We start from the raw sequence: 19818 nt of genomic DNA, 5'->3' as shown, positions 1-19818 counted from the left end.
TTTTTACTTTACAGCTTGACTTTTAAAAATACCTTCTCACTTTACCCAGCTCCCACCACAATGACATACTGAAGCCTCTAAATACCAAAGCAGAAATAAGCATAAAGAAACAGAAACAACCTAAAAAATGAAATTGTTTTTTTCAGTTGAGCTTAATCTGGAAACTCAGCATCCGTTAGAGCCGCAATTAAGATTCTAGCCTTAAAAACTCCATTAGGTCATAGGCTTCTTCAACTCATTTGCTTGAGATTGTGAAACAAAGACCTGAGAACTCTGGGCATCATTTTTGGGATGTTTCCTTCTAGTGCAAAGTTGACTAAAGAATGAGGAAATGTGATTACCTAAGAGTAAAATGTTAGGCATTCTTTATCTACAGAATTTAAAAAGATAGTTTGCAGAATCATTTGAAGAAAGTTTTATAATAAAGAAGTTAATTGGGCTTCTCTGGTGGTCCAGTGGTTAGGAATCTGCCTGGCAATGCAAGGGACACCAGTTCATCCCTGGTCCAGGAAGATCCCACATGCCGCACAGCAGCTAAACATGTGCCGCAACTACTGAGCCAGAGCTCTGGAGCCCACGAGGTGCAACTACTGAGCTCTCGAGCTGCAAGTACCGAACCATGCACCTTAGAGCCTGTGCTCCACCGCAGGAGAAGCCGTCACGATGGGAAGCCTATGCCTCACAACTAGAGAGTAGCCTGTGTGCAGCAACAAAGAACCCATGCAGCCAAAAAATTGAGTACATAAATCTTTTTTTTTTAAAGTTTCCCAAAAATGTTAATCATTACAAGCAAGCAAAAAGTAACAGGAAAAGAAGGGGATAATAGAGGATGAGATGGTTGGATGGCATCACTGACTCAATGGACATGAGTTTGAGCAAGCTCCAGGAGTTGGTAATGGATAGGGAAGCCTGGCGTCCTGCAGTCCATGAGGTCGCACAGAGTTGGACATGGCTTAGCGAATGAACTGAACTGAGAAAGTAACCTATTTTCTCTCTTCCTCACAAAATTGACTCTTTCAGAGGTGTGAAGTCTGGTTATCCATCTTTGACTTTGTTGTACATATAACAGCACTGGGCTCTGCCTTCCTGGATGAAATACTATAGATCATCTTAAGCCAGTGGCATTCTCTCCATAAATCTTAATAAGTTAGCAATGAATTTCTGTGGTCAAAAGGGCCTTTTTCCCTTCCTTTTTTATATTTGGATTTATAGCATGCCCTTTCCTGGGTGATTCTCCCTAATGGTTACATGTAGCCTGTGTCCACTTTACACCATGAATTCAAATACCCAGTGAAATATCCTCTTACTAATAAGTATATTTTTTGTATAACATGTTAGTAATTAACTTGGCTAATTTTCTTTTCCAAAAAACAAACCTTTGTTGCACAATAGATTAAACCAATAGTTTCCAGACTTTATGATTTCATAGACTAGGAAAATTCCCAAAGTTTTTTCTGGGGGAACTAACATAGAGTTGTCAAATATTTTCTTTTGCCAAGTAAAGACTCTACAAGGAAAAAAAGATCCCTAAAATCTAGTATCAGAATTATTTTACAAAAGAACATTTTTGTAGTTAATACATGAGTTACTCAATATGATTTACTGATTTGTCTTATTTTTCTACTTACATCCTACTTTTTATTTCCAGGCTCAAGATCATTCTTTTAGTAATAATTTCAGAGAAGGTCAGTGGGTAATACAGGCCATTACTGTAAGTGATTAAAACCATGGACTCTGGGGAACAATGCCTGTGCTTGCAGCTGAATTCTACCAAAAATTTAGAGAAGAGCTAACACCTATCTTACTTTCAAACTCTTCCAGAAAATTGCAGAGGAAGGTAAACTTCCAAACTCATTCTATGAAGCTACCATCACCCTAATACCAAAACCAGACAAAGATGCCACAAAAAAAGAAAACTACAGGCCAATATCACTGATGAACATAGATGCAAAAATCCTTAACAAAATTCTAGCAGACAGAATCCAACAACATATTAAAAAGATCATACATCATGACCAAGTGGGCTTTATCCCAAGGATGCAAGGATTCTTTAATATCCGCAAATCAGTCAATGTGATACACCATATTAACAAACTGAAAGACAAAAACCATATGATTATCTCAGTAGATGCAGAGAAAGCCTTTGACAAAATTCAACATCCATTTATGATTAAAAAAAAAAAAACCTCTGGAAAGCAGGAATAGAAGGAACATACCTCAAGATAATAAAAGCCGTATATGATAAACCCACAGCAAACATTATTCTCAATGGTGAAAAATTGAAAGCATTTCCCCTAAAATCAGGAACAAGACAAGGGTGCTCACTCTCACCGCTACTGTTCAACATAGTTTTGGAAGTTTTAGCCACAGCAATAAGAGAAGAAAAAGAAATAAAAGGAATCCAGATTGGAAAAGAAGTAAAACTCTCACTGTTTGCAGATGACATGATCCTCTACTTAGAAAGACTCCACCAGAAAATTACTAGAACTAATCAATGACTAAAGTTTCAGGATATAAAATTAACACACAGAAATCCCTTGTATTCCTATACACTAACAATGAGAAAACAGAAAGAGAAACTAAGAAAACAAATCCATTCACCATTGCAACGAAAAGAATAAAATACTAATAAATCTACCTAAAGAAAAGCAAAAGACCTATATATAGAAAAGTATAAAACACTGATGAAAGAAATCAAAGACGACACAAATAGATTGAGAAATATACCATGTTCATGGATCGGAAGAATCAATATAGTGAAAATGAGTATACTACCCAAAGCAATCAATAGATTCAATGTAATCCCTATCAAGCTACCAACTGTTTTTCAGAGAAGTAGAACAAATAATTTCACAATTTATATGGAAATACAAAAAACCTCAAATAGCCAAAACAATCTTGAGAAAGAAGAATGGAACTGGAGGAATCAACCTGTCTGACTTCAAACTATACTACAAAGCTATAGTCATCAAGACAGTTTGGTACTGGCACAAAGACAGAAATATAGATCAATGGAACAAAATAGAAAGCCCAGAAATAAATCCACACACCTATGGACATCTTATCTTTGACAAAAGAGGCAAGAATATACAATGGAGAAAAGACAATCTCTTTAACAAGTGGTTCTGGGAAAATTGGTCAACCACTTGTAAAAGAATGAAACTAGAACACTTTCTAACACCATACACAAAAATAAACTCAAAATGGATTAAAGATCTAAACATAAGACCAGAAACTATAAAACTCTTAGAGGAAAACATAGGCAAAACACTCTGACATAAATCACAGCAAGATCCTCTATTACCCACTTCCCAGAGTATGGAAATAAAAGCAAAAATAAACAAATGGGACCTAGTTAAGCTTAAAAGCTTTTGCACAACAAAGGAAACTGTAAGCAAGGTGAAAAGACAGCCTTCAGAATGGGAGAAAATAGTAGCAAATGAAGCAACTGACAAAGAATTAATCTCAAAAATATACAAGCAACTCCTGTAGCTCAATTCCAGAAAAATAAACGACCCAATCAAAAAATGGGCCAAAGAACTAAACATATATTTCTCCAAAGAGGACATATAGATGGCTAATAAACACATGAAAAGATGCTCAACATCACTCATTATCAGAGAAATGCAAATGAAAACCAAAATGAGGTACTATCTCATGGCAGTCAGAATGACTGCTGTCAAAAAGTCTACAAACAATAAATGCTGAGGAGGGTGCGGAGAAAAGGGAACCCTCTTACATTCTTGGTGGAAATGCAAACTAGTACAGCCACTATGGAGAAACAGTGTGGAGATTCCCTAAAAAACTGGAAATAGAACTGCCATACAACCCAGCAATCCCACTGCTGAGCATACACACCAAGGAAACCAGAATTGAAAGAGACACATGTACCCCAATGTTCATTGCAGCACTGTTTACAACAGCCAGGACATGGAAGTAACCTAGATGTCCATCAGCTGACAAATGGATAAGAAAGCTGTGGTACATATACACAATGGAGTATTACTCAGCCATTAAAAAGAATGCATTTGAATCAGTTCTAATGAGGTGGATGAAACTGGAGCCTATTATACAGAGTGAAGTAAGTCAGAAACAAAAACACCAATACAGTATACTAATGCATATATATGGAATTTGGAAAGATGGTAACGATGCCCCTATATGCAAGACAGCAAAAGAGACAGATGTAAAGAACAGTCTTTTGAACTCTGTGGGAGAAGGCAAGGGTAGGATGATTTGAGAGAATAGCATTGAAACGTGTATATTATCATATGTGAAATAGATCTCCAGTCCAGGTTCAATGCATGAGACAGGGTGCTCAGGGCTGGTACACTCAGATGACCCTGAGGGATAGGATGGGGAGGGAGGTAGGAGGGGAGGTTCAGGATGGGGAACACACGTACACCCATGGCTGATTCATGTCAATGTATGGCAAAAACCACTACAATATTGTAAAGTAATTAACCTCCAATTAAAAAAAAAAAAAAAGGAATGCCTGTGCTTGAATCCCCATTTGGCTACTGACTAGCTGGGTGACCTTGGGCAAGTTACTTAACCTCCCTGTGTATTAGTGTCATCATTTCTAATATGGTAAATATTAATAATATCTTAAAGTGTTATGGAGATTACTGAGTGAAAACATACAAAGCACTTAGAGTAGTGCCCTGTAAAATTGTATTACATAGCACTTGCTATTATTATTAATCTGTATATGTTAGAAAATGTCCATGTTTTATCTTCATTCTTGAATTACAGTTTAATTAAACATGAAATACTACGTTGACCATTGCTGCCTTCAGCATTTCAAGATACTACTCCACCATCTTAACATCTGTTGTTGTGAATGGAAAGTCTGTTGCCATTGCGATCGCCTTCCCTTTATAGGCAAGAATCTCTTCTCTATTTGCTTCAAATCTTTCTTTCTTTATACTTGATGTTCTGTGGTTTCATTATTATGTGTTCGTGTGTGAGTTTAATTGCGTTTTTCTAGCTCAAAATTATTTGCTCCTACAAATTGAAGACTCACATCTTTCTTCAGTCCTAGAAAATTCTTAATCATTGTTTAAATTAGGATGAGATTCTGCTGCAAGTGACAAAAGCAAACCAAAAAACCCAGAAAAACTCTGAATCAGAGTAATGTATATAAGATAGAAGTTTCTTTCTCACATAAATTAGGCCTTCCAGGTGGTGTTTGATGATGCCATGGGCTCAGGGACCCTGTCTATTTTATTGTTCCACCATGCTTTGCAAGTAGATTCTCTGCTCAAACCTTAGCATCTGCATTCCAGTTACTAGGAAGTAAAAAGTATAAAGAAGGGCCTACCTCCTCCCTTTAAGTATATTGCTGGAAGCTGTTCTGCTGTTTTAGTTATATCTCAGAACAGTCATATGGTCAGTCCAGATAGATACAAGGGAAACTGGAAAATACTGTCTTTAGTCTAGGCAACCAAATTCCCAGCTGAGAATGGGTGATTCTATGAATAAGGCAGAGGGAGAGACTGGTTACTGGAAACAAGTAGTAGTCTCCCTCATAGCCATTTTTCTGGTTACACGTATTCCCTCTATTTCTCACGTATTCCCTCTATTACATCCTTCTGGAACTCTCCATAACATTACATTCTAACATTCTGTTCTCTTTGCCTCCTTCTAATATGTTTTAATCTTTTTGTATTATATTCTGTGAGATTTATTCAGCTTTATCTTCCAATTTACTGCTTTTCTTTTGAGCTATGTTTTATCTACTGAGTTAAATTTTTTTAATGATATATATTTTATTGAAGTATAGTTGATTTACCATATTATATTAAATTCAGGTGTACAGCATGGTGATTCAGTATTTTAACAGAGTATACTCCATTAAAAGTTATTACAAGATAATGGCTATAATTCCTTGTGCTACACAGTATATCCTTATTACTTACCTATTTGATACCTAGGAGTTTGTATCTCTAAGTCCCATACCCCTAATTTGCCCCTCCCCATTACCTCTCTCCTTTGGTTACAGCTAGTTTTTTTGTTTTTTTTTTTTACAACTAGTTGTGTTCTATATCTGTGAGTCTGTTTCTGTTTTGCATATACATTCTTTATATTATTTTTTAGATTTTACATATAAGTAATATCATACAGTAGTATTTATTGTTTTTTGACTTACTTTACTTAGTACAATACTCTCTAGGTCCATTCATATCACTGCAAAAAATGATATTTTTTTATCTTTAGAATTTCTGTAACTTTTTCCCTGAAATTTGCCTGTTATTTTTTACTGTATAGTTTTTATTCTTTTATGTCTGAAATCATTTAAGTGTACTGTACTTACTTCATAGTCTCTCTGCCCTACTGTCTGTAATTCTTGAGGGAATGAATTCTCCTAACTTCTTCCCATAAAATAGATAGACACACACACACATACACACACACACACATGTTAGTCACTGATATGTGACTGATAGTAATAGTGTTAGTCACTCAATCTTGTCCAGCTCTTTGCAACCCCATGGACTGTAGCCTGCCAGGTTCCTCTGTCCATGGGATTCTCCAGGCAAGAATACTGGAGTGGGTGGCCATTCCCTTCTCCAGGGGATCTTCCTGACCCAGGGATTGAACCCAGGTCTCCTGCTTTGCAGACAGATTCTCTACCATCTGAGCCACCAGCAAAGCCCTGTGTGTGTGTATGTGTTTTCATCTCATCTTGGGCATTTCTTTCTATACTGTCTCATGTATCTAGGGTTGTAAAGGGTTATTATGGAGCAGTTTTATATTTGTCTCTGCTGGCAGCCTTCAGGTTTTCGTGGTTTGAGCCAGCTTTTCTGTTGCTACCTCTGTTTCAGTTTCCTGCACTATTTCTGAATGCACATTTGGCCTACATGCCTGTGCACAGTTCAGTTTGGGAGATATGTCATGTGGGTAGTAATCATTCTTCTCTCTCCCCTAATTCTCAGGCTAATGAGAGGAGATATTCTAGAATCCTTTTCAAAGCAGCAAATCTCTTCTGGAATCCTGGCTGTATGTTAACCCCAACTCCACTGCTTGAAATCTCAGCTCCCTTTTCAGCTCTGATATTAAAATCCCAGCCCTTAAGTTCAACTTCTGATTCCACTTCTTCAGTTGCCTCTTTAGCCTCACCCTTTACTCACCACTTTTTAGCATTCTCTTTATTTCTGGTATTGGAGAATTTTAATTTCTTGTTTTAGTGCTTAGTTGTATATTTCAACTTTTGAAATATATTTTATTGAGCTTTTATCTGTGTTAGGAATGATTGGTGTTTTCCATATCAACTTAGTCCATCATAGTGATAAAAAGTCTGGCAAAGAGAATTTTAAATCCTCAAAGCAATAGAATGAAAATCTTTCAATAAAAGTGTTGAAATCATTTGCCTTGATACATAGTACAATACTCTCTAGGTCTATACTGTCTTTGTTTACTCATTTGTGATGGGCCAGCATTGCCCTGTGGTTGACATTTTGGAATTAATGGACAAGAGCATTGGGTTTAGATTCAGGTCCTTGCTCTGTTGCTTGGTAATTGCAGACTTGGGGAAATTACTTAAGTTCTCTGAGCCTATGATTAGCTGTAAATTTGACATATTATTATTTGCCTGCTTCATAGAAGTTTTATAAGGATCAAATGAGATATTAGACTAAAAAATATGTTAACACTTAAATCATATAATGTAAATTTATGGTATTATTAATAGCAGTGTCAAGGATTGAAACCATTAACACATTCATTAAGAAGGTTTTAAAATATTATGTGAAGAATTATGGTTTGTTTGATTTGTTATTGTTGTTTAGTTGCTGAGTTGTGTCCAACTCTCTGTGACCCCCATTAATGAAGAAAAAGATCCTGTTTCCTGGTAAAAGCTATCATTCTATGACAATACCTAATAAGGGAACTACACGGAAACATTCAAATATTCTGGCAAAATTTAAGAGCAGCACTTACATTGACAGGCAGTTATAAGTTTAATAGACTGTAGAATTCATTGTGGAGAGAGAGACTCTTAGCAGTTAAAAACAGAGAATTGAACCTGAAAGTCATCATTGCATTTTGTTATTGTTTATTCAAACAATGGATACTGAAAGTCCAATTACTATTTTGTGCGGAAACATAAAACCTTTATATAATGCAGAAAAGATGTCCTCATACTTGAAAATATTGAAAATGACAGACCTAGCCTATGGCAGTAGTCCACTAACTGGATCCAGACCCTCTATCCTTCACTAAAGTGTATTGTCTAAGGCAGAAGGACTGTAGCAATGCTCAGTGATTACCAGTCAACTGCGAGGTCTATCTCAGAGTATCTGTGGTCTACTCATAATTAAAGTACTAAGTTTACAAATGATTTACTTAAAGAAAATTAAAGATTGACTCAAGATGGCAGACTGATCATATACCTTTATCACTGCATACTAAATCTCATGTATGTGTGAGTCACTCAGTCATGTCCAACTCTTTTGCAACCCCATGGTTGGGGCCCATCAGGCTCCTCTATCATGGGATTTTCTAGGCAAGAATACTGGAGTGGGTTGCCATTCCCTTCTCCAGGGGATTTTCCCGACCCAGGGATTGAACCCAGGTCTCCCCCTCCTGCATGGCAGGCAGGCTCTTTACTGTCTGAGCCACTGATTTGGGCTAAATCTCATAAAAATAGTTAAATATTGGAATTCTTTTAGTCTGCTTTGTAACGAGACACCAGCTATTCCAGAGTTCTAGCTTTATGCAAATTTCAGTTCCAGCTCTCTACTTTGGAGGCTATAAAGTTCGAGTTCTGTTCCAATGTGAATTAAAATTCAAGTCCAAAGCCTTTTTTTTTTAATAGTGTATACTTTAACAAATTTTTCTTCAAGTCCATAGCCTTTAAGATCTCTCTCCAAATCTTCTAACAACCTCCATTCCTTTCCCCAACACAGCAAAGCTTGTTAAAATAATGAGGTAGTCTACAAATGAACTTATTTACAAAACAGAAACAGATTGACCAAAAAAACCAAACTTATGGTTACCAAAGGGAAAAGAGGGTTGGGTAGGGGTAAATTAGGAGTTTGGGATTGTCAGATACGAACTATTATATATAAAATAGACAAGGTCCTCGGGTACAGGGAAGTATATTCAATATCCTGTAATAAACCAAGATGAAAAAAGAATATGTACATGTATGTATAACTGAATCACTTTGCTGTACACCAGAAACTAACACAGCTTTATTATAAATCAGTTATACCTCAATAAAAAAATAATAAGGTAGTCTACATGTGTTGACAAGGAGAGATCTTCAAGATAGGAATTGATACATAAAATAAGCAAGTTCTCTATTTTGGAATTGAGGGTTTCTCTGTTTTGTGAGCTGGGCTATGAATTTTATTGTTCCTTTTTATTCAGCATTTCAGTGTATTTGTAATGAAAGGGATTCACTATTTGGTTCAATGCCATGTTGTAAGAAGCAGAAGTCCCCAATACACAAATATTTAATAATGGCATTTGGTTGTTTGCAGTCTATTAAAATGTCTTTAGTGAAGGAATAAAAATATACCTAGAGTCTTACCAGTACTATGGATAATAGAGTGCAACTGATAAATTCCCCTGGAAAGTTGTTGTGTACGTAAATACTCTTTTAGGCATCAGAGGAATACTTTACCTACTTCTACTTGTGTGCAACACACCACAACAAGCTTATAATAGATACATTTTTTTGGCACAAAATGTATCAAAGAGAATAACTGGAAGAATTAACCATACCAAACTGAGCCAAAAAGCCAAAGAGTGAGTTAGTGCTAGAAATAATTTAAGTAAAATAGAAATCAGTTTAGGAAATATTTTGATATTCTAGGTACTCATGTCTTTGAATTAAGTGGGTATGTTTGTGTATCTTGTACTGGGAGGAATGTTTTTAGTTTTCACACTCTTAATTGTGCATAAAAGGATTCAAAATTTTAGAATAAGGAGGAATATTCAAGTATATGGGAGAATGTTATCCTTAAATTTAAATTTTATTTATAGTAATAGTGATGATGTGGTTACATTGATCACTGATCAGTGTGCATGACCTCATGCTTAATATCCTTATGAAGTTGCTATTATCCTAGTTTTATGGACAAGGAAACTGAATTCTAGAGAGTTTAAGTAATTTATCCAAGGTCACATTGCTTATATGTGCTGGAGGCAAAATTTCAACCCCAATTTGATTTTAAAGCCATGATTAACGACTATCTAACAGGGCCTCTTATATTTGTTAATTACATCTATTGTTGTACAAAACAAAGTTGTTATATTCATAAATATGACATAGAAATATGTCTCATGTCCATCACTCATTGAAGACCACACTTGAATTTTTGGTGTATTTTATTATCCCTTTTTCATCTTCCCATTTTATATAAATTGTAATTTTTGGGGTTATTGATCAAAGAAAAAACAAACTTGAGGGCCTGTATGATGATTCTGAAATTTCTCCATGTTCCAAGGTTTATTTTTTTTTTCCTAAAGAAGGTAATTTATCCTGATTTGTCTTGACTTTTTATTGGTGGACTTAAAGGATCATGCCTGGTGAGAAGAGCATTTACCACAGCTATTTGAAAGACTTTTGCAGTCTTCTCCCTTTTCTCAGGCCTTCTGGGGGAGGCATTGGCTGCCACTCTGATGTCTGTTTCTGATAAGTGAGTTTTAGTCTCTAACAACTCCTGGGAATTTTGTCAGCAGAGACCGGGTGAGATCATTTTGCTTTCCGCTGAGTTTCCTTTCTCTGTTTTTTTGGACTGTTCTGATGAGCGTGACCCTGAAGCATTCAGTAATACCTCTGTTCTCTCAGGAACTGTTGGCCTACTCCCTGGTTTTATCTCTGTCTGCACAAAAACTCCATGTCTCTGGAAAGGAAAACAAAGTTGATGTTAACCAGGGCACACAAGTTTGCTGGAAGATGCAGCTGTGACTTGAGTTCATGTATTAGCTCAAGTCCTGGTTGAAACAGGCTCTTACTTCTCTGCCTGTTCATTAGCTGTCACCTTAGTCTGAAACTGTAGACTGCAGCAGCATAATTATTATTGGTGAACCATTCAAACAAAGTATGAACAAAGGTGCACCAGAAAATGAACAGGAAAGGAAAAACAAAGTCAGAGGAGCATCTCATTATCTCTCATTCTCAATTTTTCTGTCATTTGGATTGTATGAGACTATTCATATCAAGTTTCCTTTCTTGCTCTTTGGGTTGCTATGGAAACAGTAGAAACTGCAGTTTAAAGACCTAAGGATTTATGATTGCATCGCAAACATCTCTTAGTTCCAACAACTAATAGTTGTGAAATGTTATTGTTAGCCATCGTGAAATATGAAAACAAACATCCGTAGTTGGTAAAAAAAAAAAATCCAGCAATTGGCTATTACATCGTTGTTTAAATTTATAAACCTGATATGCATCCCTCTGCTACATATATACAGAAATTTATCAAATTGCTTTGCTTTCAGTTCAGTTCAGTCGTTCAGTTGTGTCTGACTCTTTGCAACCCCATGAATCGCAGCACGCCAGGCCTCCCTGTCCATCACCAACTCCCAGAGTTCACCCAAACTCATGTGCATCGAGTCGGTGATGCCATCCAACCATTTCATCCTCTGTCATCCCCTTCTCCTCCTGCCCCCAATCCCTCCCAGCATCAGGGTCTTTTCCAATGAGTCAGTTCTTCGCATCAGGTAGCCAAAGGATTGGAGTTTCAGCCTCAGCATCAGTCCTTCCAATGAACATCCAGGACTCATCTTTAGAATGGACTGGTTGGATCTCTTTGCAGTTCAAGGGACTCTTCAAGAGTCTTCTCCAACACCACCATCAAAAGCATCAATTCTTCAGTGCTCAGCTTTCTTCACAGTCCAACTCTCACATCTATACATGACCACTGGAAAAACCATAGCCTTGACTAGACGGACCTTTGTTGGCAAAGTAATATTTCTGCTTTTGAATATGCTATCTAGGTTGGTCATAACTTTCCTTCCAAGGAGTAAGCGTCTTTTAATTCCATGGCTGCAGTCACCATCTGCAGTGATTTTGGAGCCCCCCAAAATAAAGTCTGACACTGTTTCTACCGTTTCCCCATCTATTTCCCATGAAGTGATGGGACCGGATCCCATGATCTTCGTTTTCTGAATGTTGAGCTTTAAGCCAACTTTTTCACTCTCCTCTTTCACTTTCATCAAGAGACTTTTTAGTTCCTCTTCACTTTCTGCCATAAGGGTGGTGTCATCTGCATATCTGAGGTTATTGATATTTCTCCCGGCAATCTTGATTCCAGTTTGTGCTTCTTCCAGCCCAGCATTTCTCATGATGTACTCTGCATATAAGTTAAATAAGCAGGGTGACAATATACAGCCTTGATGTACTCCTTTTCCTATTTGGAACTTGCTTTATGCTAAGTGAATGATTTTACTAATTTGAACCAAATTCCAAATACTGTGATCCAAAATGATGATATCATTCTTTAGTTTTGATTATGACCTGTGTTTAAGATTTTTATCCTCCTAATAACCATGTTAGTTTGTTTAAATCAACTTTGAGAAAGATGATTGTGACTTGTAAAGGCTTGGAGTTCTAGCATAAATCTATCTGCCATCATACAGTATTAAATAATTTATTCTAAATACTGTCTCACCTTTCCTCGAATGGGCTCATTGGGTGTTTTCCTGGCATCATATTGATGTATAAAAGAGATGCGTTCTCTAAAATTCCTTTGAAGTTCTGCTGATGCATCGGGAGAGACAAGTGGAACTAAGGAGGAAAAAGATTTTCTGAAGGTCAGGATACAAGTTAGATTTGTATATGGAAACATAAGTATTTATAATATTTTGCTTTATAAAAAATGCGAATGAAACTAAATTGTTTTGTATGCAAGGTTACCTAAACACGTCTAAATAATACTATGATAGATTTATCATTCTTTCTCTATGAGAAGAACCAAATCAAAACAACCAAATTAGCCCCACATGTGGAATTGCTAGTAATTTAAAAAGCTAATATTAATGCAATTCAGTTTAGTTTAGTCCCTCAGTTGTGTCCAACTCTGCGACCCCATGGACTGCAGCACACCAGGCTTCCCTGTCCATTACTAACTCCCGGAGCTTGCTCAAACTCATGTCTCGAGTTGGTGATGCCATCCAACCATCTCATCCTCTGTTGTCCCTTCTCCTCTTGCCTTCAATCTTTCCCACCATAAGGGCTTTTTCCAGTGAGTCAGTTCTTCGCATCAGGTGGCCAAAGTATTGTTGGAGTTTCAGCTTCAGCATCAATCCTTTCAATGAATATTCAGGACTGACTTCCTTTAGGATTAACTGGTTTGATCTCCTTGCAGTCCAAGGGACGCTCAAGAGTCTTCTCCAACATCACAGTTTAAAAGCATCAATTCTTTGGTGCTCAGCTTTTTTTATAGTCCGACTCTGACATCGATACATGACTACTGGAAAAACCATAGCTTTGATGGCTTTTAAAAACCTACTGTTAGATCTGCTTCTTGCACATATACCAACCAAAGTGCTAGGAAAAGCATAAGTACAATTTATTTGTCAGTTTTTTTTTTTTTTACTACTAGAAAGGTTTTGAGAAATTTATGCACAAATTGCCCTCAGATAGCACTGACAGATGAACTGGAAGATTCCAGGGCTGCTGCACCTAGAATTAAACACATAATTCTTTTCATTTCCCATTTACAGAGGCTCTGAAAATTTGCAAGAGTATTAAGCTCTCTAAAAATCACTTTAAAATAATCTTTTAATGTGGGTAATAGCTATCTATGTAGGGGTTTATTATGTTGGACTCTCAATGTTAAAACTTTTTAATTTTTAAAACTCACTTTATTTTTGCTTTTAGCACACAATGTTATATAAGCAGTCAGAGTAACACCCAGTTTAGTGACATAAAATTCTGTCAAGGAAAAAATTAAAACTTTCTCCTTTTTATAGAATAGCATTGAAACATGTATATTATCATATGTGAAACAGATCGCCAATCCAGGTTTGATGCATGAGACAGGGTGCTCAGGGCTGGTGCACTGGGATGACCCTGAGGGATGGGATGGGGAGGGAGGTGGGAGGGGTGTTCAGGATGGGGAACAGATGTACACCCATGGCTGATTCATGTCAATGTATGGCAAAACCCACTACAATATTGTAATTAGCCTCCAATTAAAATAAATTAATTTTAAAAATAAATAAATAAATAAAAATTTCTCCTTTTTATAGAAAAGACATACATAAGGTAATTACATACATATCACTACCATATCTATTGAGTGATAACAAGAAACTGATAACAGTGGTTGCTGCAGGAGGATGGAGTTAGCGGACTGGAGGATGGAGGTGGAGAAAGGTGGATTCACTTTCACTCTTCATCCTATTGTACCATTTGAATTTTGTACCATATGCATGTATTCACTATTAAAAAATAAAATTTAATTTAAAAAAATGCCTTTAAAATTAGGGAGTGCATATAAGAAGGAAAAATGTTAGTAAATGTACATTTATTAAGTATTCACAAATTCAGTTCAATAGTCAGACATTAATATAAACTAATTTTACTAGCAGGAATGAAGCATTCAAACATTTATATATCACATGATATGAGATGACATTGTTTTCCAACTACCAGGAAAAAATGCTAATTGATAACATTTCCTTGATTTCTAACTGAGATCAGTTCAGTTCAGTTCAGTCGCTCAGTCATGTCCCACTCTGTGACCCCATGAATTGCAGCACGCCAGGCCTCCCTGTCCATCACCAACTCCTGGAGTTCACTCAAACTCACGTCCATCGAGTCCGTGATGCCATCCAGCCATCTCATCCTCGGTCGTCCCCTTCTCCTCCTGCCCCCAGTCCCTCCCAGCATCAGAGTCTTTTCCAATGAGTCAACTCTTCGCATGAAGTGGCCAAAGTACTGGAGCTTCAGCTTTAGCATCATTCCTTCCAAAGAAATCCCAGGGTTGATCTCCTTCAGAATGGACTGGTCGGATCTCCTTGCAGTCCAAGGGACCCTCAAGAGTCTTTCCAACACCACAGTTCAAAAGCATCAATGCTTCAGCACTCAGCCTTCTTCACAGTTCAACTCTCACATCCATACATGACCACAGGAAAAACCATAGCCTTGACTAGACGGACCTTAGTCGGCAAAGTAATGTCTCTGCTTTTGAATATGCTATCTAGGTTGGTCATAACTTTTCTTCCAAGGAGTAAGCGTCTTTTAATTTCATGGCTGCAGTCACCATCTACAGTGATTTTGGAGCCCAAAAAACCAGAGTCTGACACTGTTTCTACTGTTTCCCCATCTATTTCCCATGAAGTGATGGGACCAGATGCCATGATCTTCATTTTCTGAATGTTGAGCTTTAAGCCAACTTTTTTGCTCTCCTCTTTCACTTTCATCAAGAGGCTTTTTAGTTCCTCTTCACTTTCTGCCATAAGGGTGGTGTCATCTGCATATCTGAGGTTCTTGATATTTCTCCTGGCAATCTTGATTCCAGCTTGTGTTTCTTCCAGCCCAGCGTTTCTCATGATGTACTCTGCATATAAGTTAAATAAGCAGGATGACAATATAGAGCCTTGACGTACTCCTTTTCTTATTTGGAACCAGTCTGTTGTTCCATGTCCAGTTCTAACTGTTGCTTCCTGACCTGCATACAGATTTCTCAAGAGGCAGGTCAGGTGGTCTGGTATTCCCATCTCTTGAAGAATTTTCCACAGTTTATTGTGATCCACACAGTCAAAGGCTTTGGCATAGTCAGTAAAGCAGAAATACTCAAAACTCATTTTCTACCTAATCATTACCTTTCCTTCAGGATTTGCTATCACACAAAAGACAGCAGGTGCCAAAAATTCAACAAAAATTTGTGGACAACGACTAAATTGAGAAAATTCTAACCATAACATATTTTTCTACCAATTTGGAAAAGACTGTCAGTTTTGGGGTAAATATCATGGTACAGCTCACAGAATGTTAATGTTTCCAGGAACATAGTCTGATAACTTTGTGAATAAAATGAAGCTCTTTTAAACTGAGGCATTAATTAGGTGGATTCAATGGAGTATACAAAGCATGGGCTTTGGGAAAAGATAGACGTGTTTTCAAATTCCAGCTCTCCCATATATCCCACCTGTGTCACTTTGGACAAATCACTTCTGTCTCTAAAATGAGGATAATAATACTTCCCTTTCAGAGCTGTGAGGATTAAAGACAGTGTCTATAAAGTCTCCAGGATGATGGACCAAATTAGAAAGGGATTTCCAAGTTAGGCAGCAGGAGAGCTCTTTCATATCCTGACAAAAGGAAAACCATCAAGCATGAATCCAATGAACTATCAAAAGACTGAGAAAACTAAAGAGTTTAGTAAACCAGTATGAAGGGTTGGTGGCAGCTTGGGCTGGAGGATAGGAGATCAGAAATAGCCAGTGGAGAATAGGTTGAGGAGAGCTTTTCAAATCTGCTCTTGACGTTCCCCTGCCTTGCCGTAGGAAGATCATTGTTCGCCTGAAGGCAGCAGAAACTGGCAGCAACAGTCTAGCCATCTGTTGTCGACTTAGTGACATCATTGAAACAGTACAGAAATCCCTCCAGGGTAAGAAGCTGATGAAAATGGACTCGTGCAGCCCCCTTGGGCATTTCCTACTCCAGCATTCCCCTAGCAACTGTCAGTGCTGGTGGATTAAAAACATCAAGAGCTTTCTCTCAGTGATGCCTCTTTTCAGGAGTTTAAAGGAGAAAGGAGTGGAGCCCTGACTAGAGGATTGGTCTCAGTAGGGACAAAAAATAGAGATGGTCAAAACTAGTTTAGAGGGGCCTAACTCACAGCTGGCCCAGCCTGACCTTCATCTTCTTGCCTTAAATTCACTGAGAGGCACACAATCCAAGCCCTGGTCTTTAGTCTTGCCCTCATAGAGGTTGATAATTCCCCTTGTGGAATATGACCTAAAGTTAAACTAGAGAGACACTGTAAAAGAAAGACAACAAAATTTAAAACATATATGTGAAGGAGAATTATTAGAACCTATGCACCAAGAATAGAATAAGCATAACAAATATCCTCAAAGATATAGAAGGTATTAATAATAAAGCAAGAATGAGAACATAAAAAAGAATCATGTAAAATATTAGAAATGAAAAATTAATAGTTGAAATGGAAATGATGAGATAAATAACATTTATGAACTAGAAAGTCAGACTGAGATGCTCTCCTAGAAGACATCTGGAAAGGTTAAAAAATAAAATTAAAAAGCTAAGAGACATGGATGATAGCAATACTAATACTAGAATTCAGGAAATCTAGAAGACAGAAAATGAAATGTTTAAAGAAAGGATGATAAATATATTAGAATTAAAATCCAGAGGCCTCAGAGTGAAAGGGGTCACAGATTACCAAACGGGTAGCAGGGTGAGAAGTAAGATGGAGCAGGTGAGGCCCATTGGATGCAAATTTAAGGAGGCACTTGTACAATGCTGGTAGTGAGTGCCTCCTTACATTTTGCACCCTAGATCTCTCATTTGGCTCACACTCCTCCAAATCCTGCATGGTAGATAAAGAAAAAAAACTTATCTTAGACATTTTATAGAGAAATTTAAAGTCATGTGAGACAAAGAAAAAATTTTAAATATTTTCAAAGAGGAGAGCTAGATTACCTACAAAAGAGTAAATAAGCAGATTTATATCAAACTTGATAACAACAACATTGGACACATGATAACATTAATATTTTTTAAATATTAAAGGGAAAAATCTTTAAGCCTGGATTTTCTATATCCAGCCAAACTGTCATTTAATTATGAAGCCAGAATAAAAAATATTCGGAGGCAAAGAAGGCCTCAGAATATTTTCCTGTAAAACAGATCACTTCAAAAAATTTCTAGAGGAAGAACTCAAGAACAGAAATAAATCAAGAAGGGTTTATGTTTACACCCTTATGTGCCTAAGGTTTATGTTCAACTTGAGTTTAAATATCAAAGAATAAGTGAAAGTTACTATTATATTTAAAAATTAAAGGCTTAAGGAAAGAAATATCTTTAAATTTATAATGTTAAAGCTAGAATATTAATTTAAATCATAACTAACTATAAACTCTTTCTGTATACAAAGACTCCCTTAAAACATAAAAAAGATCTACTGAAACATGAGCCCTTCAAAGGATTAACAACTGGCTTACTTGCACACTTGACGTAACAATAGAATCCAGATGACAGTGGAATAATACCTTCCTGGTATAAAATCTAAGTAACTGTGGATCTAGAATTCTATATCCAGCTATACTTTCATTCATTAAAGAGTGAGGGCAATTTAGTTTAGACATTTTCAGACGAAGAGAGGTGACAAGCTGGCCATTCCTAAATTCTAATGGAAAGAACTATTTAAAGACATTGAACTAATGTGTTACAGTGATGGCCCCAAAGAATCAGGCCTTCCAGTATTCACATCCTTGCACAGTTCCCCTGTGAATGTGAACTGGCATTGTGATTGACTTCATTCAATAGGATGAGGCAGAAGCAATATCATGCCAGTTCCAGGCATAATGTTTAAGAAAACACTGCGTTCTTGAGAGCCCTGAACTGCCATGTAAGAAGTCCATCTACCCTGTTAGAGAAACCACATTCAGAGACCAAATGCAGAAGGAGAGGCCCAATCATTCCAGCATCCTAGCTGAGTTCAGTCCTCAGATGACCTATCAACTAAATTAAGCCACTCAAGTGCCCACCGATAAGACCAGCCAAAGAACTGCCCAGCTGAGCACAGCCCAGATTGCAGAATCATGCGCAAATAAAATAATTGTTGTTTTAAGCAACTAAATGTTGGAGTGACTTGTTAGGCAGATAGCAGCCAGAAAGACTTCAGAAGGAAGTTAATTAAATCAATTAAATCATCTTTTATATAGGACCCCCCAGAATCTTAAAAGTAGTAACTTAAAAAAATATCTTCATGGAGACTAATAAAGAGGCAGGGAAGGCAATCTAGAGTATTACAGAAAGAAGTTCCTTACCCAGACATTATTAAAAGTAGACATAACTACCATATTCATTTATGCAAATATATGAGATTTTAAAGGAAGCCCACAATAGTGAAGATCGTCTAAGTGGGAAAACATCAAAGAAGATATTCAAGTTCTTAGTGGTTCCTTAAGAATTCAAATTGGACCCAAAAGAATTACTTAAAAGAAGCCTTGTTAGATGAGGCTTCCAAAAGTAAGGCAAAGTCTATGAAAAATATTTGAAATCCACTCTCTGTTTCTTGGAAACTTCTAATTAAAATAGGAATTTTCCAAACAAGTTGGTGTCTAGCCATCTATATTTTATCAACAAAGGCAGGATTTGTTCAAGCACACAACTTGCTCCTCATATTAATGGGAACTTAGCAGTTCTTACTTTGAAAAATTTTCGTAAGTTTTTGTTTGTATCTACTTAAGAAAGCATTCCTCAGTATAATTTTTCTATAAGAAACCCCATTCTTCAAAGTAGGATTTATTTTCATCTTAAATAAAAGATTATTAATGTAAAAACAACAGTACAGATTTTCAAAATACAGTGAAAAGTAAGAAACTTGAATACAGTTATAGCAAGAAATCATTGTCATACCCTGATACAAAAGAAGCAAGACAAACTAAAACCTATTTTAGAAAAATATTTTTAGCACTGTATCTGAATTTGCAAGAATGTTAAAATATCAAGTAATTTATAACCAGTCAAAATTTCGTTTAATTTCAAAATACCTCCCTTATAAACTAGATCAGCTTTTCCAATTTATAAAGTTTTATTATATAAAACCAAAAGTGAACACTTACTTCTACAGCGACTCAGATATGATGGAGTATAGCCATTTG

At 36.7% G+C, this 19818-nt stretch overlaps 1 protein-coding gene across 1 annotated transcript in view; it reads right to left on the bottom strand.

Moving 5' to 3' along the window:
• Positions 1-9229: 9229 nt before the first annotated feature.
• Positions 9230-19818, bottom strand: part of CUNH2orf73 (chromosome unknown C2orf73 homolog) — a 28388-nt gene continuing 17799 nt past the window's right edge. The window contains 2 exon segments of the mRNA XM_040224836.1: positions 9230-10856; positions 12627-12742. Of these exon segments, the coding sequence (XP_040080770.1) occupies positions 10488-10856; positions 12627-12742 (485 nt within the window). The 3' untranslated portion in view covers positions 9230-10487.

The sequence above is a fragment of the Oryx dammah genome, unplaced genomic scaffold (genome assembly GCF_014754425.2).
Source record: "Oryx dammah isolate SB20612 unplaced genomic scaffold, SCBI_Odam_1.1 HiC_scaffold_25, whole genome shotgun sequence".
In the NCBI taxonomy this organism is placed as follows: Eukaryota; Metazoa; Chordata; class Mammalia; order Artiodactyla; family Bovidae; genus Oryx; species Oryx dammah.
The sequence above is the reverse complement of the archived record's forward strand: the minus strand, read 5'-3'. Positions and strand labels throughout refer to the sequence as shown.